Here is a 20295-nt window from a genome sequence, read left to right on the forward strand (position 1 = left end):
TTGTATCTCAAGATAAGCCTAGATCACACTATTTCTAAGGAGAGCTTTTATCTATATTCTTCATAGCTGTCTATTTACCACCACAAACCGATGATTGCACTAGGACCGCATTTAATGAGCTGTGTATGGCCATAAGCTAAGAGGAAAATGCTCATCCAGAGCTGTCGTGCCTAGTGGCCGGGGACTTTAATGCAGGGAAGCTTAAATCTGTTTTACTTCATTTCTACCAGCATGTTAAATGTGCAACCAGAGGGGAAAAAAACTCTAGACCACCTTTACTACACACACAGAGACACGTACAAAGCTTTCCCTCGCCCTCCATTTAGCAGATCTGACCATAATTCTATCATCCTCCTTCCTGCAAAAACTAAAGCAGGAAGGACCAGTGACTCGGTCTATAAAAAATTGGTCAGATGAAGCAGATGCTAAGCTAAAGGACTGTTTTGCTAGCACAGACTGGAATATGTTCTGGAATTCTTCCCGATGGCGTTGAGAAGTACACCACATCACTTCACTGGCTTCATCAATAAGTGCATCGATGAGGTTGTCCCGACAGTGACTGTACGTACATACCCCAACTAGAAGCCATTGATTACAGGCAACATCCGCACTGAGCTAAAGGGTAGAGCAGCCGCTGTCAAGGAGCGGGACTCGGAAGCTTATAAGAGCGGAACTCGGAAGCGGGACTCCGAAGATTATATAAGCTTATATAAGAGCGGGACTCGGAAGCGTATAACCCGGAAGCTTATAAGAAATCCCGCTATTCCCCCGACGAACCATCAAACAGGCAAAGCATCAATACAGGACTAAGATTGAATACTACACTGGCTCCAACACTTGTCGGATGTAGCAGGGCTTGCAAAATATTGCAGACTACAAAGGGAAGCACAGCCACGAGTTGCCCAGTGACACAAGCCTACCAGATGAGCTAAATGCTCGCTTCAGGGCAAGTAACACTGAAACATTACATTTACATTTAAGTCATTTAGCAGACGCTCTTATCCAGAGCGACTTACAAATTGGTGAATTCACCTTCTGACATCCAGTGGAACAGCCACTTTACAATAGTGCATCTAAATCATTTAAGGGGGGGTGAGAAGGATTACTTATCCTATCCTAGGTATTCCTTGAAGAGGTGGGGTTTCAGGTGTCTCCGGAAGGTGGTGATTGACTCCGCTGTCCTGGCGTCGTGAGGGAGTTTGTTCCACCATTGGGGGGCCAGAGCAGCGAACAGTTTTGACTGGGCTGAGCGGGAACTGTACTTCCTCAGTGGTAGGGAGGCGAGCAGGCCAGAGGTGGATGAACGCAGTGCCCTTGTTTGGGTGTAGGGCCTGATCAGAGCCTGCATGAGCGCATCAGCTGTTCTGGACGACTGTGTGATCACGCTCTCCGTAGTCGATTTGATTGAATGATCTTTACATCCTCACTCCTCATCCCCTCCGTCTCCGTCCGACATTTAAACAGGTCAACATTCACAAGGCCGCAGGGCCAGACAGATTACCAGGACGTGTACTCCGAGCATGTGCAGACCAACTGGCAAGTGCCTTCACTGACATTTTCAACCTGTCTGTGACTGAGTCTGTAATACCAACATGTTTCAAGCAGACCACCATAGCCCCTGTTCCCAAGAACATTAAGGTAACCTGCCTAAATGGCTACCGACCCTTAGTACTCACGTCTGTAGCCATGAAGTGCTTTGAAAGGCTGGTCATGGCTCACATCAATACCATTATCCCAGAAACCCTAGACCCACTCCAATTTGCATACCAATCCAACAGATCCACAGATGATGCAATCTCTATTGCACTCTACACTGCCCTTTCCCACCTGGACAAAGGATGCCTATGTGAGAATGCTATTCATTGACTGCAGCTCAGCGTTCAACACCATAGGCCCCTCAAAGATCATCGCTAAGCTAATGACCCTGGGACTAAACACCTCCATCTGAAACTGGATCCTGGACTTCCTGACATGCCGATTCCAGGTGGTAATGGTAGATTTTGCCATGCTGATCTTCAACACGGGGGCCCCTCAAGGGGTGTGTGCTCTGTCCCCTCCTGTACTCCCTGTTCACTCATGACTGCATGGCCAGGCACGACTGCAACACCATCATTAAGTTTGCCGATGACACAACAGTGGTAGGCCTGATCACCGACAACGATGAGACAGCCTATAGGGAGGAGGTCAAAGATTTGGCCGTGTGGTGACAGGACAACAACCTCTCCCTCAATGTGATCAAGACAAAGGAGATGATTGTGAACTACGGGGAAAGGAGAAACGAGCACACCTGCATTAACATCGACGGGGCTGTAGTGGAGCAGCTTGAGAGATCACCAACAAACTATCATGGCCCAAACACCCTAAGACAGTTGAAAGAGGTCACAACAAAGCCTATTTAGGAGACTGAAAAGATTTTGCATCGATCCTCAGATCCTCAAAACGTTCTACAGCTGCACCATCGAGAGCATCCTGACTGGTTGCATCACTGCCTGTTATGACAACTGCCCGGCCTCCGATTGCGAAGGCACTGCAGAGGGTAGTGCGTACGGCCCAGTACATCACTGGGGCCAAGCTTCCTGCCATCCAGGACCTCTATACCAGGCGGAGGAAAGCCCTAGAAATTGTCAAAGACTCCAGTCACCCTGGTCATAGACTGTTCTCTCTGCAACCGCACGGCAAGCAGTACCGGAGCGCCAAGTCTAGGTCCAAAGGGCTTCTTAACAGCTTCTACCCACAAGCCATAAGACTCCTGAACAGCTAATCAAATGACTACCCAGACTTTTTGCATTGCCCCTCCCCCTTATTCTACGCTGCTGCTACTTTCTGTTTATTGTCTATGCATAGTGACTTTAACTCTACCAACATGTACATATTACCTCAATTACCTCAACTAATCGGTGCCCCCGCACATTGACTCTGTACCAGTACCCCTTGTATATTGTTACTTTTATTTTAAAAAATGTACTTATCTATTTTTTACTTAACACTTGTTTTTCTTAAAACTGCATTGTTGGTTAAAGGCTTGTAAGTAAGCATTTCACTGTAACACCTGTTGTATTCAGCGCATGTGACAAATACAATTTGATTTGATTGCTCCAGTATTCATTGAGATCAATGTTGGTACATTTATCAAAGCAATGCAACAGATGTGGTTGGTTCCCCAAAGGCATGTCCTTCTTCAGTATCTGTGACTAGGAGACTATAACTAGACTATAAATCAACAGGAAGGGCACGTGGATATGCGCTACCTCATTTTTTAAGCCTCTGATACCTGGGGATGGGATCGCAAGGTCACCGCGGTGGTCAATGGTAAGTAAAATGCTTTCAGCTATGTTTCTCCCCCGAAAGCTGAGTTTATCTCCTCAACAGGGCAGCGAAATGACAAGGTAAACAATTGTCTTTCTGAGAACAGACTTTCTATAGGGGGAGAGTTGCTTTCACATTTCCTGTGCAGCACAGGTTATCTCAGGTTAATGTGAAATTTCATAGTGAATAACATGTCAGTGAAAACCAGACGGGCCGGCCGGCCGGCACAGTGTCGCAGGCCGAGGAGGGAGTGTGATGGGAATATGTCTTAATCTGCCGCTCTGTTTCTGTCACAGCTCGTTCCAGGTCAAATTATGAGAGCCTGCCAGTGAGTTTAGTTTCATTACAAACAGATGAGTCGATCGCTCATCCTGTTATGGACCTACAATCCTCCCCGTTGCTGCAGACAGGTACACATTTAAGGTTGAACGATGGCATAAATTGGACTCAGTAACTAGGGCATTGGAACTACAATATCACTTAACAACCTCGACACTGAATTTGGCCATAGACACAACTCAATTGAAGTGATCTGGTGCATTGCCCCATCTCCTTCTGTCTGTCATTATTATGGAAACAATTAAACATATGCTTGCAAACAACTAGCCATGAAAAATCGAACTAAGCCCATATAAAACATACCTCATTTGATTTGGTATGGTTGTCAGCTTGTGGTTGTGTCCCCACTAAAGAAAAACCATTGCACAAAGATTCACCTGTATGCATTGCCAGATATGACTTGTGTTTATAATGCCTGTATGGCTGATTGAAAGAGGCAGTAGAAAAGCTGTCACAGAGAATAAAATTAACTGTAAGAGAGAGAAAAGGAAGGACCCCATGATGGGTCGCCTGATTTGAAAATGGGGTCGCGAGAGAAGCACTTAAATACATTTTTAAAAATGTGCTTGGTTTATAGAACCGGGGTTAGGTCATTAACCTCCGGCAGCCACTAGATCCGGTTGTAAAAACAGAGGTCTCTGTTTTCTTCCTACAAATGTCGCTCTATCTTTTTAACGTTTTAAGCAACAAAATATTATGACCCCATCATTGAAAGATAAGACTGAAGAGCATGTATGTCTTCTGTTTCCCTCTACAATACCCACAAGCCTCGTTAGAACAGAGTGGACAAGACCAGGCACTAAATCAGACTGGGGGAATAAGAACATCATCAATGATGATGTTCTTTTCTACACAGAAGATCATTCAACATTATTGCCTGATGATCTTCTAAACTTCCCAATACCTTCCTGATATATTTCAGCCACTTCAAACCATACTTACTTCAGATTGAAATACTGTCAACACTACTGTCAGACTGATTTGTAATAGACTGATATAGCCCCAATTAAAACATTGGCCTTTGATTACATCACTGTTATACATGGTGGGGTCACACATTTTTTAAAATCAAAATGGGGTCACCGGGCAAAAAAGTTTGGAACCCCTGATTTATAGTATGACCTATTTAGACAACAGCTTCAGATTCTAATTTAACGCTATAATATAATGTGATATATCAGATCATTTAATGGTATAATTTACCATGTATTAACACCCTGACAGTCTATCCTCTCCATATCATTGTCAATTTCACTCCAGTCAAACACACACACACACACACACACACAGACAGACACACACACACACACACAGACACACACACACACACACACACACACACACACACACACACACACACACACACACACACACACACACACACACACACACACACACACACACACACACACACACACACACACACACACACACACACACACACACACACACACACACACACACAGGACTCTGGTGCATTGAGACGTCATTGGTAGCACTGACTGACTGCACAATCCCCACAAGCTTCAATCGGTAGAGAGGACAGAGCGCAGCCATGCTGAGTTCCATCTGGTGCACACACACACACATACACACATTCCCTCCCGGACAACCCCACTGTCACTAGGCACACAACCCTGACTCAGTGCGCACAGCGCTTTTATGTGTCACTACACCTGAACTCATGATTTTCAACGTCAGCACTTCAAATGCCAGAATGCACAGAGCCAGGATGCCCTGTTAACTCACCAGATAAGCTAACCTGGTCTCAGGGCAATTTGTTGGATTTTATACATATATTGTTCCCTCCATTTTGAATGATATATTATGTTACGTTAGTCGTGCAATGGCATACTGGTCAGACTCAGTAGGCGAGCACACCATCCACCGATTCCAAGCATATTACTCGCCAATGTCCAATCTCTAGATAACAATGTCAACGAAATTAGGGCATGAGTTGCCTTCCCATCAGAGAATGTAACATCTATTTTTCATGGAAACATGGCTTACTCAGGATATGTTGACAGAGTCGGTACAGCCACCTGGTTTCTTCACGCATTTCGCTGACAGAAACAAACATCTCTCTGGTTAAAAGAAGGGTGGAGATGTATGCCCTTATGATTAATGACTCATGGTGTAATCACAACAACATAGAGGAACTCAAGCCCTTTTGTTCACTCAACTAGAATTCCTTACAATCAAATGCCGACCGCATTATCTTCCAAGAGAATTATCTTCGATTATAGTCACAGCCGTGTATACCCCCCCCCCCCAAGCCGATCCCTCGTCGGCCCTGAAAGAATTTCATGGGACTCTATGTAACCTGGAAACCATACATCCTGAGGCTGCATTTATTGTAGCTGGGGATTTTAACAAAGCTAACCTAGGAACCATACTTCCTAAATTCTATCAGCATATCTAATGCGCGATAAGAGCTGGTAGCTTTCTGGATCATTGCTACTCAAACTTCCGCAATGCATATAAAGCCCTCCCCCGGCCTGCCTTCCGAAAATCTGACCATGACTCCATTTTGTTGCTCCCAGCCTATAGACAGAAACTAAAACAGGAAGCGCCCGCGCTCAGGTCAATACAACGCTGGTCTCACCAATCAGATTCCACACTTCAAGATTGCTTCGGTCACATGGACGCGTGGATATGTTCCGGATAGCCTCAGACAATAACATTGACGTATACGCTGACTCGGTGAGCGAGTTTATTAGCAAGTGCATCGGAAATGTCTTTCCCTCTGTGACCATTAAAACCTTCCCTAACCAGAAATCGTGGATTGATGGCAGCATTCGCGCAAAACTGAAAGCGCGAACCACCACTTTTGATCATGGCAACATGACTGGAAACACGACCCGAATATAAACTGTGCAGCTGTTCCCTCAGCAAGGCAAGCAAACAAGCAAAGCGTCAGTATGGAGACAAAGTAGAGTCACAAATCAAGGGCTCAAACACGAGACATATGTGGTAGTGTCTACAGTAAATTACGGATTACAAAAAGAAAACCAGCCACATCGCGGACACAGACGTCTTGCTCCCAGACAAATTAAACAACTTATTCGCTCACTTTGAGGACAATACATTGCCACTGACATGACCTGCTACCAAAGCCTGTGGACTCTCCTTCTCCGTGGCCAGCATGAGTAAAACATTTTAAAGTGTTAACCCTCGCAAGGCTGCTTGCCCAGGTGGCATCCCGAGCCGCATCCTCGGAGCATGCACAGACCAGCTGGCTGGTGTGTTTATAGACATATTCAACCAATCCCTATCCCAGTCTGTTGTCCCCACATGCTTGAAGATGGCCACCATTGTTCCTGTTCTCAAGAAAGCTAAGGTAACTGAACTAAATGACTATCGCCCCATTGCAATCACTTCTGTCATCATGAAGTGCGTTGAGAGACTAGTCAAGGACCATATCACCTCCACCCTACCGGATACCCTAGACCCAATCCAATTTGCCTTCCGCCCCATAGGTCCACTGACGATGCAATCACCATCACACTGCCCTAACCCATCTGGACAAGAGGAATACCTATGTAAGTATGCTGATCATTGACTACATCTCAACATTTAACACCATAGTGCCCTCCGAACTCGTCATTATGCACAGGGTCTCGATAACGCCCTCTGCAACTGGGTCTTGGACTTTCTGACGGGCCGCCCTCAGGTGGTGAAGGTAGGAAACAACATCTCCACCCTGCTGATCCTCAACACTGGGGCCCGACGATTATGCTTTCACAGCCCTCTCCTGTACTCCCTGTTCACCCATGACTGTGTGGCCATGCACGCTTCCAAATCAATCATCAAGTTTGCAGACGAAACTACAGTGATAGGCCTGATTACCAACAACGACGAGACGGCCTAAAGGGAGGAGGTGAGGGCCCTCGGAGTGTGGTGTCAGGAAAATAACCTCTCACTCAACGTCAACAAAACAAAGGAGATGATCGTGGACTTCAGGAAACAGCAGAGGGAGCAGCCCCCTATCCACATGGTCCTCTCACACAGACAGTGATGTGAAGAAGGCGCAGGAGGCTGAAGAAATTTGGGTTGACATCTAAAACACTCCTAAACGTTTACAGATGCACAATTGAGAGCATCCTGTCATGCTGTATCACCACTTGGTATGGCAAATGTACCACGGTCTGCACAACGCATTACCTGGGGCAAACTACCTGCCCTCCAGGACACCTACAGTACCCGATGTCAAAGGAAGGTCAAAAAGATCATCAAGGACAACAACCATACGGCGGACGTAGAGTATTATACGTATGTCTCTGAAACCAGGCTGCTTGTTGCGTTGTAACAACAAAGGAGAATTTACGGGGACAATTTACATTGGTGGTTAGGAGAACTAACAACAAAGGTTAGGATGATTTACGTTAAATGTTAGGAGAACTAAAACGACAAAGTTTGGCATAACAGAATTGATGAAAAGTTAGAATAAGGGTTAGGGGTAGGGTTAGCTATAATGTTACAGTTGTCTCTGGCGCGACTCGAACACGTAACCTTTGGATTGCTAGGGAGTCATGGTATATGCACATCCATCCTCCCCGACCAACATCACTGCTTTTGCTTCTGTCTAAAGTATCTAGACCATTAGTACATATTATATGTCTTAGAGATGCAGATAAATATGCTTCGTATGGCTCTGAGGCCAGGCTGAATGAGCATAATGTGTAGACTTTAGAGTACATGTTATTAAAGGAATATTTTTCTTTGTGAGAGCAAGAGAGAGTGAACATGAAGAAGCCCATTAGAGGGAAAATATTTAGTCCTCAATTTAAGTTTGGATCAATTTGTTGTGATGCGGTTCTGCCTACACTGCCTCATAAACATTTCATTTCAACTAAACGTTAGACATTTTCAAAAATGTAAACATCTCATTATGGCTAGTACCCTCATTATCACCAGATTACACCAGAAAAATAGAAGATGAAAAAACACAGCACTGTTGAGCATAACGAGCATGGGAAGCTAAAGAGATTTGCAGTTGAAATATAATTAGGATGCCGGTGGGGGATGGTTTACAAGATGATCATGTGTACCAGTGGTTGCCATAGGAATCAGTTTCAGTGTGACCAGCTTTACCTCTAGATGCCTGGAAAGTATTACGCTACTGTGAAACCCCTAGGTAAATGAAATGGGAGGAGTCCAACTGGCTATGATAATGAACAGCATCTATAATGAAAGTGCTACTGGCTGGTGCCTGTTTGTGTGCTTGTGTACAGCAGCAACCATGACTGTGGTTGTGTGCTATTCATTTCATTAACTGGGTCATTTAAAACGGCAACATGAAATCGGATTCCAATCACTAGAATCACTGCTCCACAGTTCCAGTTACTATGATGTTGGTGTGAGGCTTAATCAGTGGGAGCAATTGAGCTCCTGGTTTGTAGAGAGAGCGTGGGGAGGAGAGGGAGGGAGTTAGAGAGGAGGGATAGGGAGAGACAGAGAGAGAGAGAGAGAGCAAGAGAGAATGAGGGACACTGGAGAGAGTGAGGGAGACTGGAGAGAGAGAGAGAGAGAGAGAGAGAGACTGTTGGCTGTGGAGACTGGAGGGAGAGAGAATCCACTGCAGAATTATTAACAACAGACTCGTACATTTCCTCAGTGGAAATGTACTTAGCAAATTACCGCAGAACAGACCAAGTATTCACCCAGCACACCCTAATTGACAAACAATCAAACCAAAACAAAGACAAAGTCTTCTCACGCTTTGTTGATTTAAAAAAAGCTTTTGATTCAATTTGGTATGAGGGTCTGCTATACAAATTGAAAAAAAGTGGTGTTGGAGTAAAAACATACACCATTATAGAATCCATGTACACAGACAAGTGTGCGGTTAAAATTGGCAAAAAAACACACATTTCTTTCCACAGGGCTGTGTGGTAGGGCAGGGATGCAGCTTGAGCCCCACCCTCATCAACATATGCAGTGCATTTGGAAAGTATTCAGACCCCTTGACTTTTTCCACATTTTGTTACATTACAGCCTTATTCTAAAATGGATCAAATAATTTGTTCAATTGATTGGACATAATTTGGAAAGGCACACATCTGTCTATATAAGGTCCCACAGTTGACAGTGCATGTCAGAGCAAAAACCAAGCCATGAGGTTGAAGGAATTGTCCGTAGAGCTGCAAGATAGGATTGTGTCGAGGCACGGATCTGGGGAACGGTACCAAAAAATGTCTGCAGCATTTAAGGGCCCCAAGAATACAGTGCCTCCATCATTCCTAAATGGAAGAAGTTTGGAACCACCAAGACTCTTCTAGAGCTGGCCACCCGACCAAACTGAGGGGCTGGAGTCAGGGAGGTGACCAACAACCACTTTGACAGAGGTCCAGAGTTCCTCTGTGGAGAATCTTCCAGAATTACAACCATCTCTGCAGCACTCCACCAAACAGGCCTTTATGGTAGAGTGGCCAGACAGAAGCCACTCCTCAGTAAAAAGCACTTGCCAGTGCACTTGTAGTTTGCCAAAACGCATCTAAAGGACTCTCAAACCATGAAAAACAAGATTGTCTGGTTTTATGAAACCAAGATTTAACTCTTTGGTCTGAATGCCAAGCGTCACGTCCAGAGGAAACCAGGCACCATCCCTACGGTGAAGCATGGTGGTGGCAGTGTCATGTTGTGGGGTTGTTTTTCAGTGGCAGGGACTGAGAGACGAGTCAAGATTGAGGGAAAGATTAATGGAGAAAAGTACAGAGAGATCCTTCATGAAAACCTGCTCCAGGGTGCTCATGACCTCAGACTGGGGCGTAGGTTCACCTTCCAACAGGACAACGACTCTATGCACACAGCCAAGACATCCCCTACCCGATCAACAGCCCTCCACCCCCCACAGCAACTCGCCCAACCCTCCCCATTTCTCCTTCACCCAAATCCAGATAGCTGATGTTCTGAAAGAGCTGCAAAATCTGGACCCCTACAAATCAGCCGGGCTAAACAATCTGGACCCTTTCTTTCTAAAATTATCTGGTTGCAACCCCTATTACTATCCTGTTCAACCTCTCTTTCTGTGTCGTCTGAGATTCCCAAAGAATGGAAAGCTGCCGCGGTCATCCCCCTCTTCAAAGGGGGAGACACTCTATACCAAAACTGCTACACACCTATATCCATCCTATCCTGCCTTTCTAAGGTCTTCGAAAGCCAAGTTAACAAACAGATTACCGACCATTTCGAATCCCACCATACCATCTTCGCTATGCAATCTGTTTTCAGAGCTGGTCATGGGTGCTCCTCAGCCACGCTCAAGGTCCTAAACGATATCATAACTTCCATCGATAAGAGACATTACTGTGCAGCTATATTCATAGACCTAGGCAAGGCTTTCGACTCTGTCAATCACCACATTCTTATTGGCAGACTCAACAGCCTTGGTTTCTCAAATGATTGCCTCGCCTGGTTCACCAACTACTTCTCTGATAGTGTTCAGTGTGTTAAATCGTAGGGCCTGTTGTCCGACCTCTGGTAGTCTCTATGGGGGTGCCACAGGGTTCAATTCTTGGGCCAACTCTTCTCTGTATACAATGACGTAGCTCTTGCTGTGGGTGATTCTCTGATCCACCTCTACGCAGACGACACCATTCTGTATACCTCTGGCGCTTCTTTGGAGACTGTGTTAACTAACCTCCAGACGAGCTTCAATGCCATACAACTCTCCTTCCGTAGCCTCCAACTACTCTTAAATGCAAGTAAAACTAAATGCATGCTCTTCAACCGATCGCTGCCTGCACCTGCCCGCCCATCCAGCATCACTACTCTGGACGGTTCTGACTTAGAATATGTGGACAATTACGAATACCTAGGTGTCTGATTAGACTGTACACTCTCCTTCCAGACTCACATTAAGCATCTCTAATCCAAAATGAAATCTAGAATCGTCTTCCTATTTCACAACAAAGCATCCTTCACTCATGCTGCCAAACATACCCTCGTAAAACTGACCATCCTACCAATCCTCGACTTTGGTGACGTCATTTACAAAATAGATTCCAACACAGTGCCATTTGTTTTGTCACCAAAGCCCCATATACAACCCACCACTGTGACCTGTACGCTCTCGTTGGCTGGCCCTCGCTTCAAACTCGTCGCCAAATCCACTGGCTCCAGGTCATCTACAAGTCTCTGCTAGGTAAAGCACCGACTTATCTCAGCTCACTGGTCACCATAGCAGCACCCACCCGTAGCACACGCTCCAGCAGGTATATCTCACTGGTCACCCCCAAAGCCAATTCTTCCTTTGGCCGCCTTTCCTTCCAGTTCTCTGTTGCCAATGACTGGAATGAACTGCAAAAAACACTGAAGCTGGAGACTCATATCTCCCTCACTAGCTTTAAGCACCAGCTGTCAGAGCAGCTCACAGATCACTGCACCTGTAAATAGCGCACCCAACTACCTGATCCCCATACTGTATTTATCAATTAATCTTACTCCTTTGCACCCCAGTATCTCTACTCACACATTAATCTTCTGCACATCTACCATTCCAATGTTTAATTGCTATATTGTAATTACTTTGCCACCGTGGCCTATTTATTGTCTTACCTCCCTTATCCTACCTCATTTGCACATACTGTATATAGACGTTTTCTAATGTATTATTGACTGTATGTTTGTTTATTCCATGTGTAACTCTGTGTTGTTGTATGTGTCGAACTGCTTTGCTTTATCTTGGCCAGGTCGCAGTTGCAAATGAGAACTTGTTCTCAACTAGCCAACCTGGTTAAATAAAGGTGAAATAAAAAAAACGAATATTAAATAAATAAATCAACATCGCAGGAGTGGCTTCGGGACAAGTCTCTGAATGTCCTTGAGTGGCCCAGCCAGAGCCTTGATTTGAACGCAATCAAACATCTCTGGAGAGACCTGAAAATAGCTGTGCAGCGACACTTCCCATCCAACCTGACAGAGCTTGAGAGGATCTTCAAAGAAGAATGAGAGAAACTCCCCAAATACTGGTGTGCCAAGCTTGTAGCGTCATACCCGAGAAGACTTGAGGCTGTAATCACTGCCAAAGATGTTTCAACAATGTACAGAGTAAAGGGTCTGAATGTGATATTTCAGTATTTATTTCTTTATACATTTGCAAAAATTCCTAAAAGCCTGTTTTTACTTTGTCATTATGGGGTATTGTGTGTTGATTGATGAGATGAAAAAAATGGAATCCATTTTAGAATAAGGCTACAATGTAACAAAATGTGGAAAAAATCTATGGTTCTGAATACTTTTCAAATGCACTTTATATGAACAAATTGGCAAGGGCACTGGAACAGTCTGCAGCACCCGGCCTCACCCTACTAGAGTCTGTAGTCAAATATCTCATGTTTACTGTTTACTGCACTTCCTAACCTCCTGCCAAACGTATGACCATGTTAGAGACTCATATTTCCCTCTGATTACACAGACCCACAAAGAATTTGAAAACAAATCCAATGTTGATAAACTCCCATATATATTGGGTGAAATACTGCAGTGTGCCATCCCAGCAGCAAGATTTGTGACCTGTTGCCACAAGAAAAGGGTATCCAGTGAATAACAAACACCATTGTAAATACAACCCATAGTTATGTTTATTTATTTTCCTTTTTGTACTTGAACTATTTCCACAATGTTTCAACACTGTAACAGAGAGAGAAAGTGAGAGAGAGGAAGCGAGAGAGAGAGAGAGGGACTGTTGGCTGTGGAGACTGGAGACAGAGAGAGCAAGAGAGTGAGAGAAAGAGAGAGAGAAGGACTGTTGGCTGTGGAGACTGGAGACAAAGAGAGCAAGAGAGTGAGAGAAAGAGAGAGAGAGGGACGGTTGGCTGTGGAGACTGGAGACAGAGAGAGCAAGAGAGTGAGAGAAAGAGAGAGAGACGGACGGTTGGCTGTGGAGACTGGAAAGAGAGAAAGAGAGTGAGAGAAAGAGAGAGAGAGGGACTGTTGGCTGTGGAGACTGGAGGCAGAGAAAGATAGAGAGAGGGATGGTTGGCTGTGGAGACTGGAAAGAGAGAAAGAGAGAGAGAGGGACGGTTGGCTGTGGAGACTGGAGACAGAGAGAAAGAGAGAGAGAGGGACAGTTGGCTGTGGAGACTGGAGACAGAGAGAAAGAGAGAGAGAGGGACGGTTGGCTGTGGAGACTGGAAAGAGAGAAAGAGAGAGAGAGGGACGGTTGGCTGTGGAGACTGGAGACAGAGAAAGATAGAGAGAGGGATGGTTGGCTGTGGAGACTGGAAAGAGAGAAAGAGAGAGAGAGGGACGGTTGGCTGTGGAGACTGGAAAGAGAGAAAGAGAGAGAGAGGGACGGTTGGCTGTGGAGACTGGAGACAGAGAGAAAGAGAGAGAGAGGGACAGTTGGCTGTGGAGACTGGAAAGAGAGAAAGAGAGAGAGAGGGACGGTTGGCTGTGGAGACTGGAGACAGAGAGAAAGAGAGAGAGAGGGACGGTTGGCTGTGGAGACTGGAGACAGAGAGAAAGAGAGAGAGAGGGACGGTTGGCTGTGGAGACTGGAAAGAGAGAAAGAGAGAGAGAGGGACGGTTGGCTGTGGAGACTGGAGACAGAGAGAAAGAGAGAGAGAGGGACGGTTGGCTGTGGAGACTGGAGACAGAGAGAAAGAGACACTAAATAATGCATGCAGAGCCGAATTAAGACGATTCCCGATAATGATCCAAATCCAGAAAAGAGCAATTAAATTCTACAACCAAGTAAAAGGAAGCGATTCTCAAGCCATGAGAAAACAAAAAGATAATAACTTTACACATTGTAATGAATCAACTAAAAATAGCAAACTACAATGTTATTTTGAAGTAAACCGAGAATACACTGTAGCAGAACACCTGACCACTGTGACTGACCCAAAATGTAATTAAGAAAAGCTTTGACTATGTACAGACTCATTGAGCATGGCCTTGCTATCGAGAGAGGCTCTGTCATAGGCAGACCTGGCTCTCAAGAGAAGACAGGCTACAGTATGTGCCCACTGCCCACAAAATGTGGTGGAAACTGAGCTGCACTTTCTAACCTCCTGCCAAATGTGTGATCATGTTAGAGACACATATTTCCCTCAGATTACACAGACCCACAAAGAATTTGAAAAAAAAATCCAATCTTGATGGAGTCCTATATCTTTTGGGTGAAACAACACAAATACTACAGTATGCCATCACAGCAGCAAGATTTGTGACATGTTGTCATAAGAAAAGGGCAACCAGTGGACACAAACACCATTATAATTACAACCTATATTTATCTGTTTATTTATTTTTCCTTTCGTATTTCAACTATTGTTACAGCACTGTACATAGCCAATAATATAACCTTAGAAATGTCTATATTATTATTTTACTTTTGTGAGTGTAATGTTTACTCAATTTCTGAAATGGGAGAGAGAGAGAGGGAGAGAGAGAGAGAGAGAGAAAGAGAGATATGTTTATTTATTTTCCCTTTTGTACTTTAACTATTTGCACATAATGACATTTGAAATATCTTTATTATTTTGGAACTTTTGTGAGTGTAATTCTTTCTGTTCATTTTTATTGTTTATTTCTCTTTTGATTATTATCTACTTCACTTGCTTTGGCAATGTTTACATATGTTTCCCATGCCAATAAAGCCCTTGAATTTAATTGAGAGACAGAGAGAGCGACAGAGAGACAGAGACAGAGAGAGTGAGCTAGCCAGGACAGCGCTGCATCTTCCATTTACAGCCAGGCTGCAGCTTTCCCTTGCCACAACCCTCACAAGAAAGATATGTGTTCCTATTTCCCCTACTTTGCTTTGTCAGAAAATGGTTTGGGACCGTGTTACGCTTCTGGGGACAACAATATAAAACAACATTCATTCACTGAGCATACAGTACATACACAATTCTTCATACATTTTGCATTTCAACATATTCTGTCTCATACAACTAATGTTTAGAACATCCAAGCAAAACTTGGTTTATTCAAATGAAAGAAGGCAGCTCACTTTGACCTTTTCACTCTCCAAATCCTGAATTGTGTTCCATAATTCTAAAACGGTCTGATTTGTTTCATTACAGGTGCAAGCAGTTGACCTACCCAGAGGACCTCCCTCAGATCTCAGTGGTGTTCATCTTTGTGAACGAGGCCTTGTCGGTCATCTTGCGGTCCGTCCACAGCGTGGTCAACCACACCCCTGCACACCTTCTCAAGGAGATCATCCTGGTGGATGACAACAGCGACAGTGGTAAGACTTCTGGTCTCGATGCTTCTTCAGTATAACCATCTAACTGTTCATTCCTTGTGGCTGTACTCAATCAATCAATCAATTGAATTTATATAGCCCTTTTATCATCAGCATTTGTCACAGTGCTGCTACTGTCTGCTGACATAGATCTTAAAGAGCAAGCAAAACCAGAAGATTCTACTAGATTGTTTCCAACATTTCATTAGAAGAACCACAATCCCTGTGTTACTGCATTTTGTTTTGGCTTATTGCTCCACAAACATTACTTCTCCAATTCATGTTTGTCTCTTTAAAAGTGGATGGTGGTGTCACAAACAACGAATTGCATCTGTTTGTGTGTGGGAAAAGAGCCAGAGGTGTCAATCCCCTTATAAAACAAACTAGTCAAGTTTCTTAACAATAAATACATGTCCAATTTAAGTGGGATTCTGTCTGTCTGTCTGTCTGTCTGTCTGTCTGTCTGTCTGTCTGTCTGTCTGTCTGTCTGTCTGTCTGTCTGTGTTCAGAGAAGAGAGGAGAATGAACGAGGGAAAAGTATAGAGCGGGTGAGAGAGGGATGAAGAACCCTCGGGGGTGTGCTATTGAACACTGTTAGTGAGTTTAAAAATAACCAGAAAAAAATCTCCATTGTGATTTGGTGTGCGTGAGGTTTTGGTTGCTTCCACACACCTGCACGCCCCATGGCAGCCAGCCCCGCACAGCCCCGCACAGCCCCGCACAGCCCCGACTCCCAGAAGCCTGCCTATTTCAGTGGACAGAGACAATGAACTAGATTCCAACCGACACTTGGCCCTCCATCACTTGGCATGGAGTTGGGCTTAGTCCCAGCATCCCCCAGGCTGGCGCAGAGAGGAGGCGCATAAATAACATCTTGATAGAGGACCAAGAGTCAACATTGGCACATGCCTAGTGTCCCCATAGAGGCAATAGGCAACCATTTAAACCAAACGAGGTAGGCACAAATGGCAGCCGCTGCGTCAAAATACCAACCCACTTACTCCCCCCTCTCTGAATACCCCATTGTTTAATGGTTGTGATTGGTGACGGTTATGTGTGCGTGCACATGTAGAAGCTGTTCTCTCCAGTGACATTAGAATATTAACATGCAGGCTTGGCTACTTGAGGCACAGCACAGTGGCATAATGAGTCACACACAGGGAACATGTTTTTCTTGTCTCTCTGACACACATCCTTTAGCTGGGACATTTATTGGTTGCTGAGAGGTTTCTTTTCAGGGTTGCTCTTTAGCCATAGCTGGGCGGGCGGGGGAGCTAAATGCATGTTCTACCTGATCAGGGTTTAGTCTAGCTGTGTATAACATACAGCAACAGTCCCAAACATTCATTCATTGTTCCAGCTCACATAGTAGTAGATGTAAACGGTTTAATGAGCCTGTTGGAATTCAAATCTATAGGAAAGAAAGGGGTATACCAAGTCAGTTGCATAACTGAATGCATTCCAGCAAAATGTGTCTTCTGCATTTAACCCAAACCCTCTGAATCAGAGAGGTGCAGGGGGCTTCATTAATCAACATAATTGACACTTGGGGAGCAGTTCATGTTGTGTGTTAACTGCCTTGCTCAAGGGCAGAATGGCAGATTTTTTCACCTTGCCAGCTCGGAGATTCAAACCAGTGACCTTTCGGTTACTGGTCCGTCACCCCTTAACCGCTAGGCTACCTGCCTAACACTAGGCATGTTCTCACTACCTTAACATTACCACCCTGAAATCCTATGGCTACCTGTACGGTACAATATGTGTGAATTTCATGCTTCAAATTTTTTTTTGATTTGATTTTTTATTTCACCTTTATTTAACCAGGTAGGCTAGTTGAGAACAAGTTCTCATTTACAACTGTAACCTGGCCAAGATAAAGCATAGCAGTGCGAGACAAACAACAACACAGTGTTACACATGGAATAAACAAGCGTACAGTCAATAACACAATAGAAGAAAAAAAAGTCAATTTACAGTGTGTGCAAATGGCGTGAGGAGGTAGGCAATAAATAGGCCATAGTAGCGAAGTAATTAGCATTAGATTAACACTGGAGTGATAAATGAGCAGCTGATGATGTTCAAGTAGAGATGCTGGTGTGCAAAAGAGCAGAAAAGTAAATAAAAAACAATATGGGGATGAGGTAGGTAGATTGGGTGGGCTTTACAGATGGACTATGTAAAGCTGCAGCGATCAGATAGCTGCTCAGATAGCTTATGTTTAAAGTTAGTGAGGGAAATATAAGTCTCCAGCTTCAGTGATTTTTGCAATTCATTCCAGTCACTGGCAGCAGAGAACTGGAAGGAAAGGCGGCTTTGGAGATGACCAGTGAGATATACCTGCTGGAGCGCGTGCTACGGGTGGGTGTTGTTATCGTGACCAGTGAGCTGAGATAAGGCGGAGCTTTACCTAGCATAGACTTATAGATGGAGACCTGGAGCCAGTGGGTCTGGCAACGAATATGTCAGCCGACGAGAACTTACAGGTCAGTGGTGGGTGGTATAAGGGGCTTTGGTAAAGAAACGGATGGCACTGTGATAGACTGCATCCAGTTTGCTGAGTAGAGTATTAGAAGCTATTTTGTAGATGACATCGACAAAGTTGAGGATCGGTAGGATAGTCCGTTTTACTAGGATAAGTTTGGCGTTGTGAGTGAAGGACGCTTTATTGCGAAATGGAAAGCAGATTCTAGATTTGATTTTGAATTAGAGATGTTTAATATAGGACTGGAAGTAGAGTTTACAGTCTAGCCAGACACCTAGGTATTTGTAGTTGTCCACATATTCTAGGTCAGAACCGTCCAGGGTAGTGATGCTAGTCGGGCAGGCGGGCGGGTGCGGGCAGCGAACGGTTGAAAAGCATGCATTTGGTTTTACTAGCGTTTAAGAGCAGTTGGAGGCCACGGAAGGAGTGTTGTATGGCATCGAAGCTCATTTGGAGGTTGGTTAACACAGTGTCCAAAGAAGGGCCAGATGTATACAGATTGGTGTCGTCTGCGTAGAGGTGGATCAGGGAATCACCAACAGCAAGAGCGACATCATTGATATATACAGAGAAGAGAGTCAGCCTGAGAATTGAACCCTGTGGTACCCCCATAGAGACTGCCAGAGGTCCGGACAACATGCCCTCCGATTTGACACACTGGACTACACTGGACTACTTCTTCAAAGTAGTTGGTGAACCAGACGAGGCAGTCATTTGAGAAACCAAGGCTATTGAGTCTACCGATAAGAATACGGTGATTGACAGAGTCGAAAGCCTTGGCCAGGTCAATGAAGATGGCTGCACAGTACTGTCTTTTATCGATGGCGGTTATGATATCGTTTAGTACCTTCAGCATGGCTGAGGTGCACCCGTGACCAGCTCGGAAACCAGGTTGCACAGCAGAGAAGGTACGGTGGGATTCGAAATGGTCAGTGATCTGTTTATTAACTTGGCTTTCGAAGACTTTAGAGAGGCAGGATAGGATGGATAGAGGTCTATAACAGTTTGGGTCTAGAGTGTCACCCCCTTTGAAGAGGGGGATGACCGCGGCAGCTTTCCAATCTTTAGGGATCTCGGACGATACGAAAGTGAGGCTGAACAGGCTGGTAATAGGGGTTGCAACAATGGTGGTGGATAATTTTAGAAAGAGAGGGTCTAGATTGTCTAGCCTAGCTGATTTGTACGGGTCCAGGTTTTGCAGCTCCTACAGAACATCTGCTATCTGGTTTTGGGTGAAGGAGAAGCTGGGGAGGCTCGGGCAAGTAGCTGCGGTGGGGGGGGCATGGCCAGCCGTAGAGAAATGCTTATTGAAATTTTCGATTATCATGGATTTATCAGTAGTGACCGTGTTACCTAGCCTCAGTACAGTGGGCAGCTGGGAGGAGGTGCTCTTGTTCTCCATGGACTTTACAGTGTCCCAAAACTTTTTGGATTTAGCACTACAGGATGCAAATTTCTGTTTGAAAAAGCTGGCCTTTGCTTTCCTGACTGACTACGTGTATTGGTTCTTGACTTCACTGAACAGTTGCATGTCGCGGGGGCTATTAAATTGAAACTCATATTTTCTGTTTTGCACTGTCAATCCCTTTAAAACCTATTCCTTGGTCCATAATTCTCCGGTGCTGCCGATGCATTCCAAGTTTCTATTTATTTGCTGTGCACCAGAGGGGATCCTTTAACATTTCTCCCTCGCACCAAAACAGCCATGCAATTATTGCACTCTGTTGGGTTTCATCATCTTTTAGCTGCATCTGTGTAGCCACAGTTTGCACATAGGTCACAAACCATTATAGTAAACAAACATAAATGCGTCCACACACTCACATAAGCCAACAGGCAGGCACAGAGACACAGAGACATGCATCATACTCTCACGGTTAGTAACCTTAACCCCTACCATTAACCATACCATAACCCTGACCTAACCTTAACCCTATTCTTAACCAATTTAAATGTCAACTTCAAATCA

At 44.7% G+C, this 20295-nt stretch overlaps 1 protein-coding gene across 1 annotated transcript in view; it reads left to right on the forward strand.

Annotated features, from left to right (window-relative positions):
- The window catches only part of LOC135513933 (polypeptide N-acetylgalactosaminyltransferase 9-like), a 127871-nt gene that overhangs the window by 22133 nt on the left and 85443 nt on the right, over positions 1-20295 (forward strand). The window contains exon 3 of the mRNA XM_064936971.1: positions 15681-15847. Coding sequence (XP_064793043.1) covers positions 15681-15847 — 167 coding nt within the window. The remainder of the gene's footprint in view (positions 1-15680; positions 15848-20295) is intronic.

Source organism: Oncorhynchus masou, chromosome 25 (genome assembly GCF_036934945.1).
Source record: "Oncorhynchus masou masou isolate Uvic2021 chromosome 25, UVic_Omas_1.1, whole genome shotgun sequence".
Taxonomy (NCBI): domain Eukaryota; kingdom Metazoa; phylum Chordata; class Actinopteri; order Salmoniformes; family Salmonidae; genus Oncorhynchus; species Oncorhynchus masou.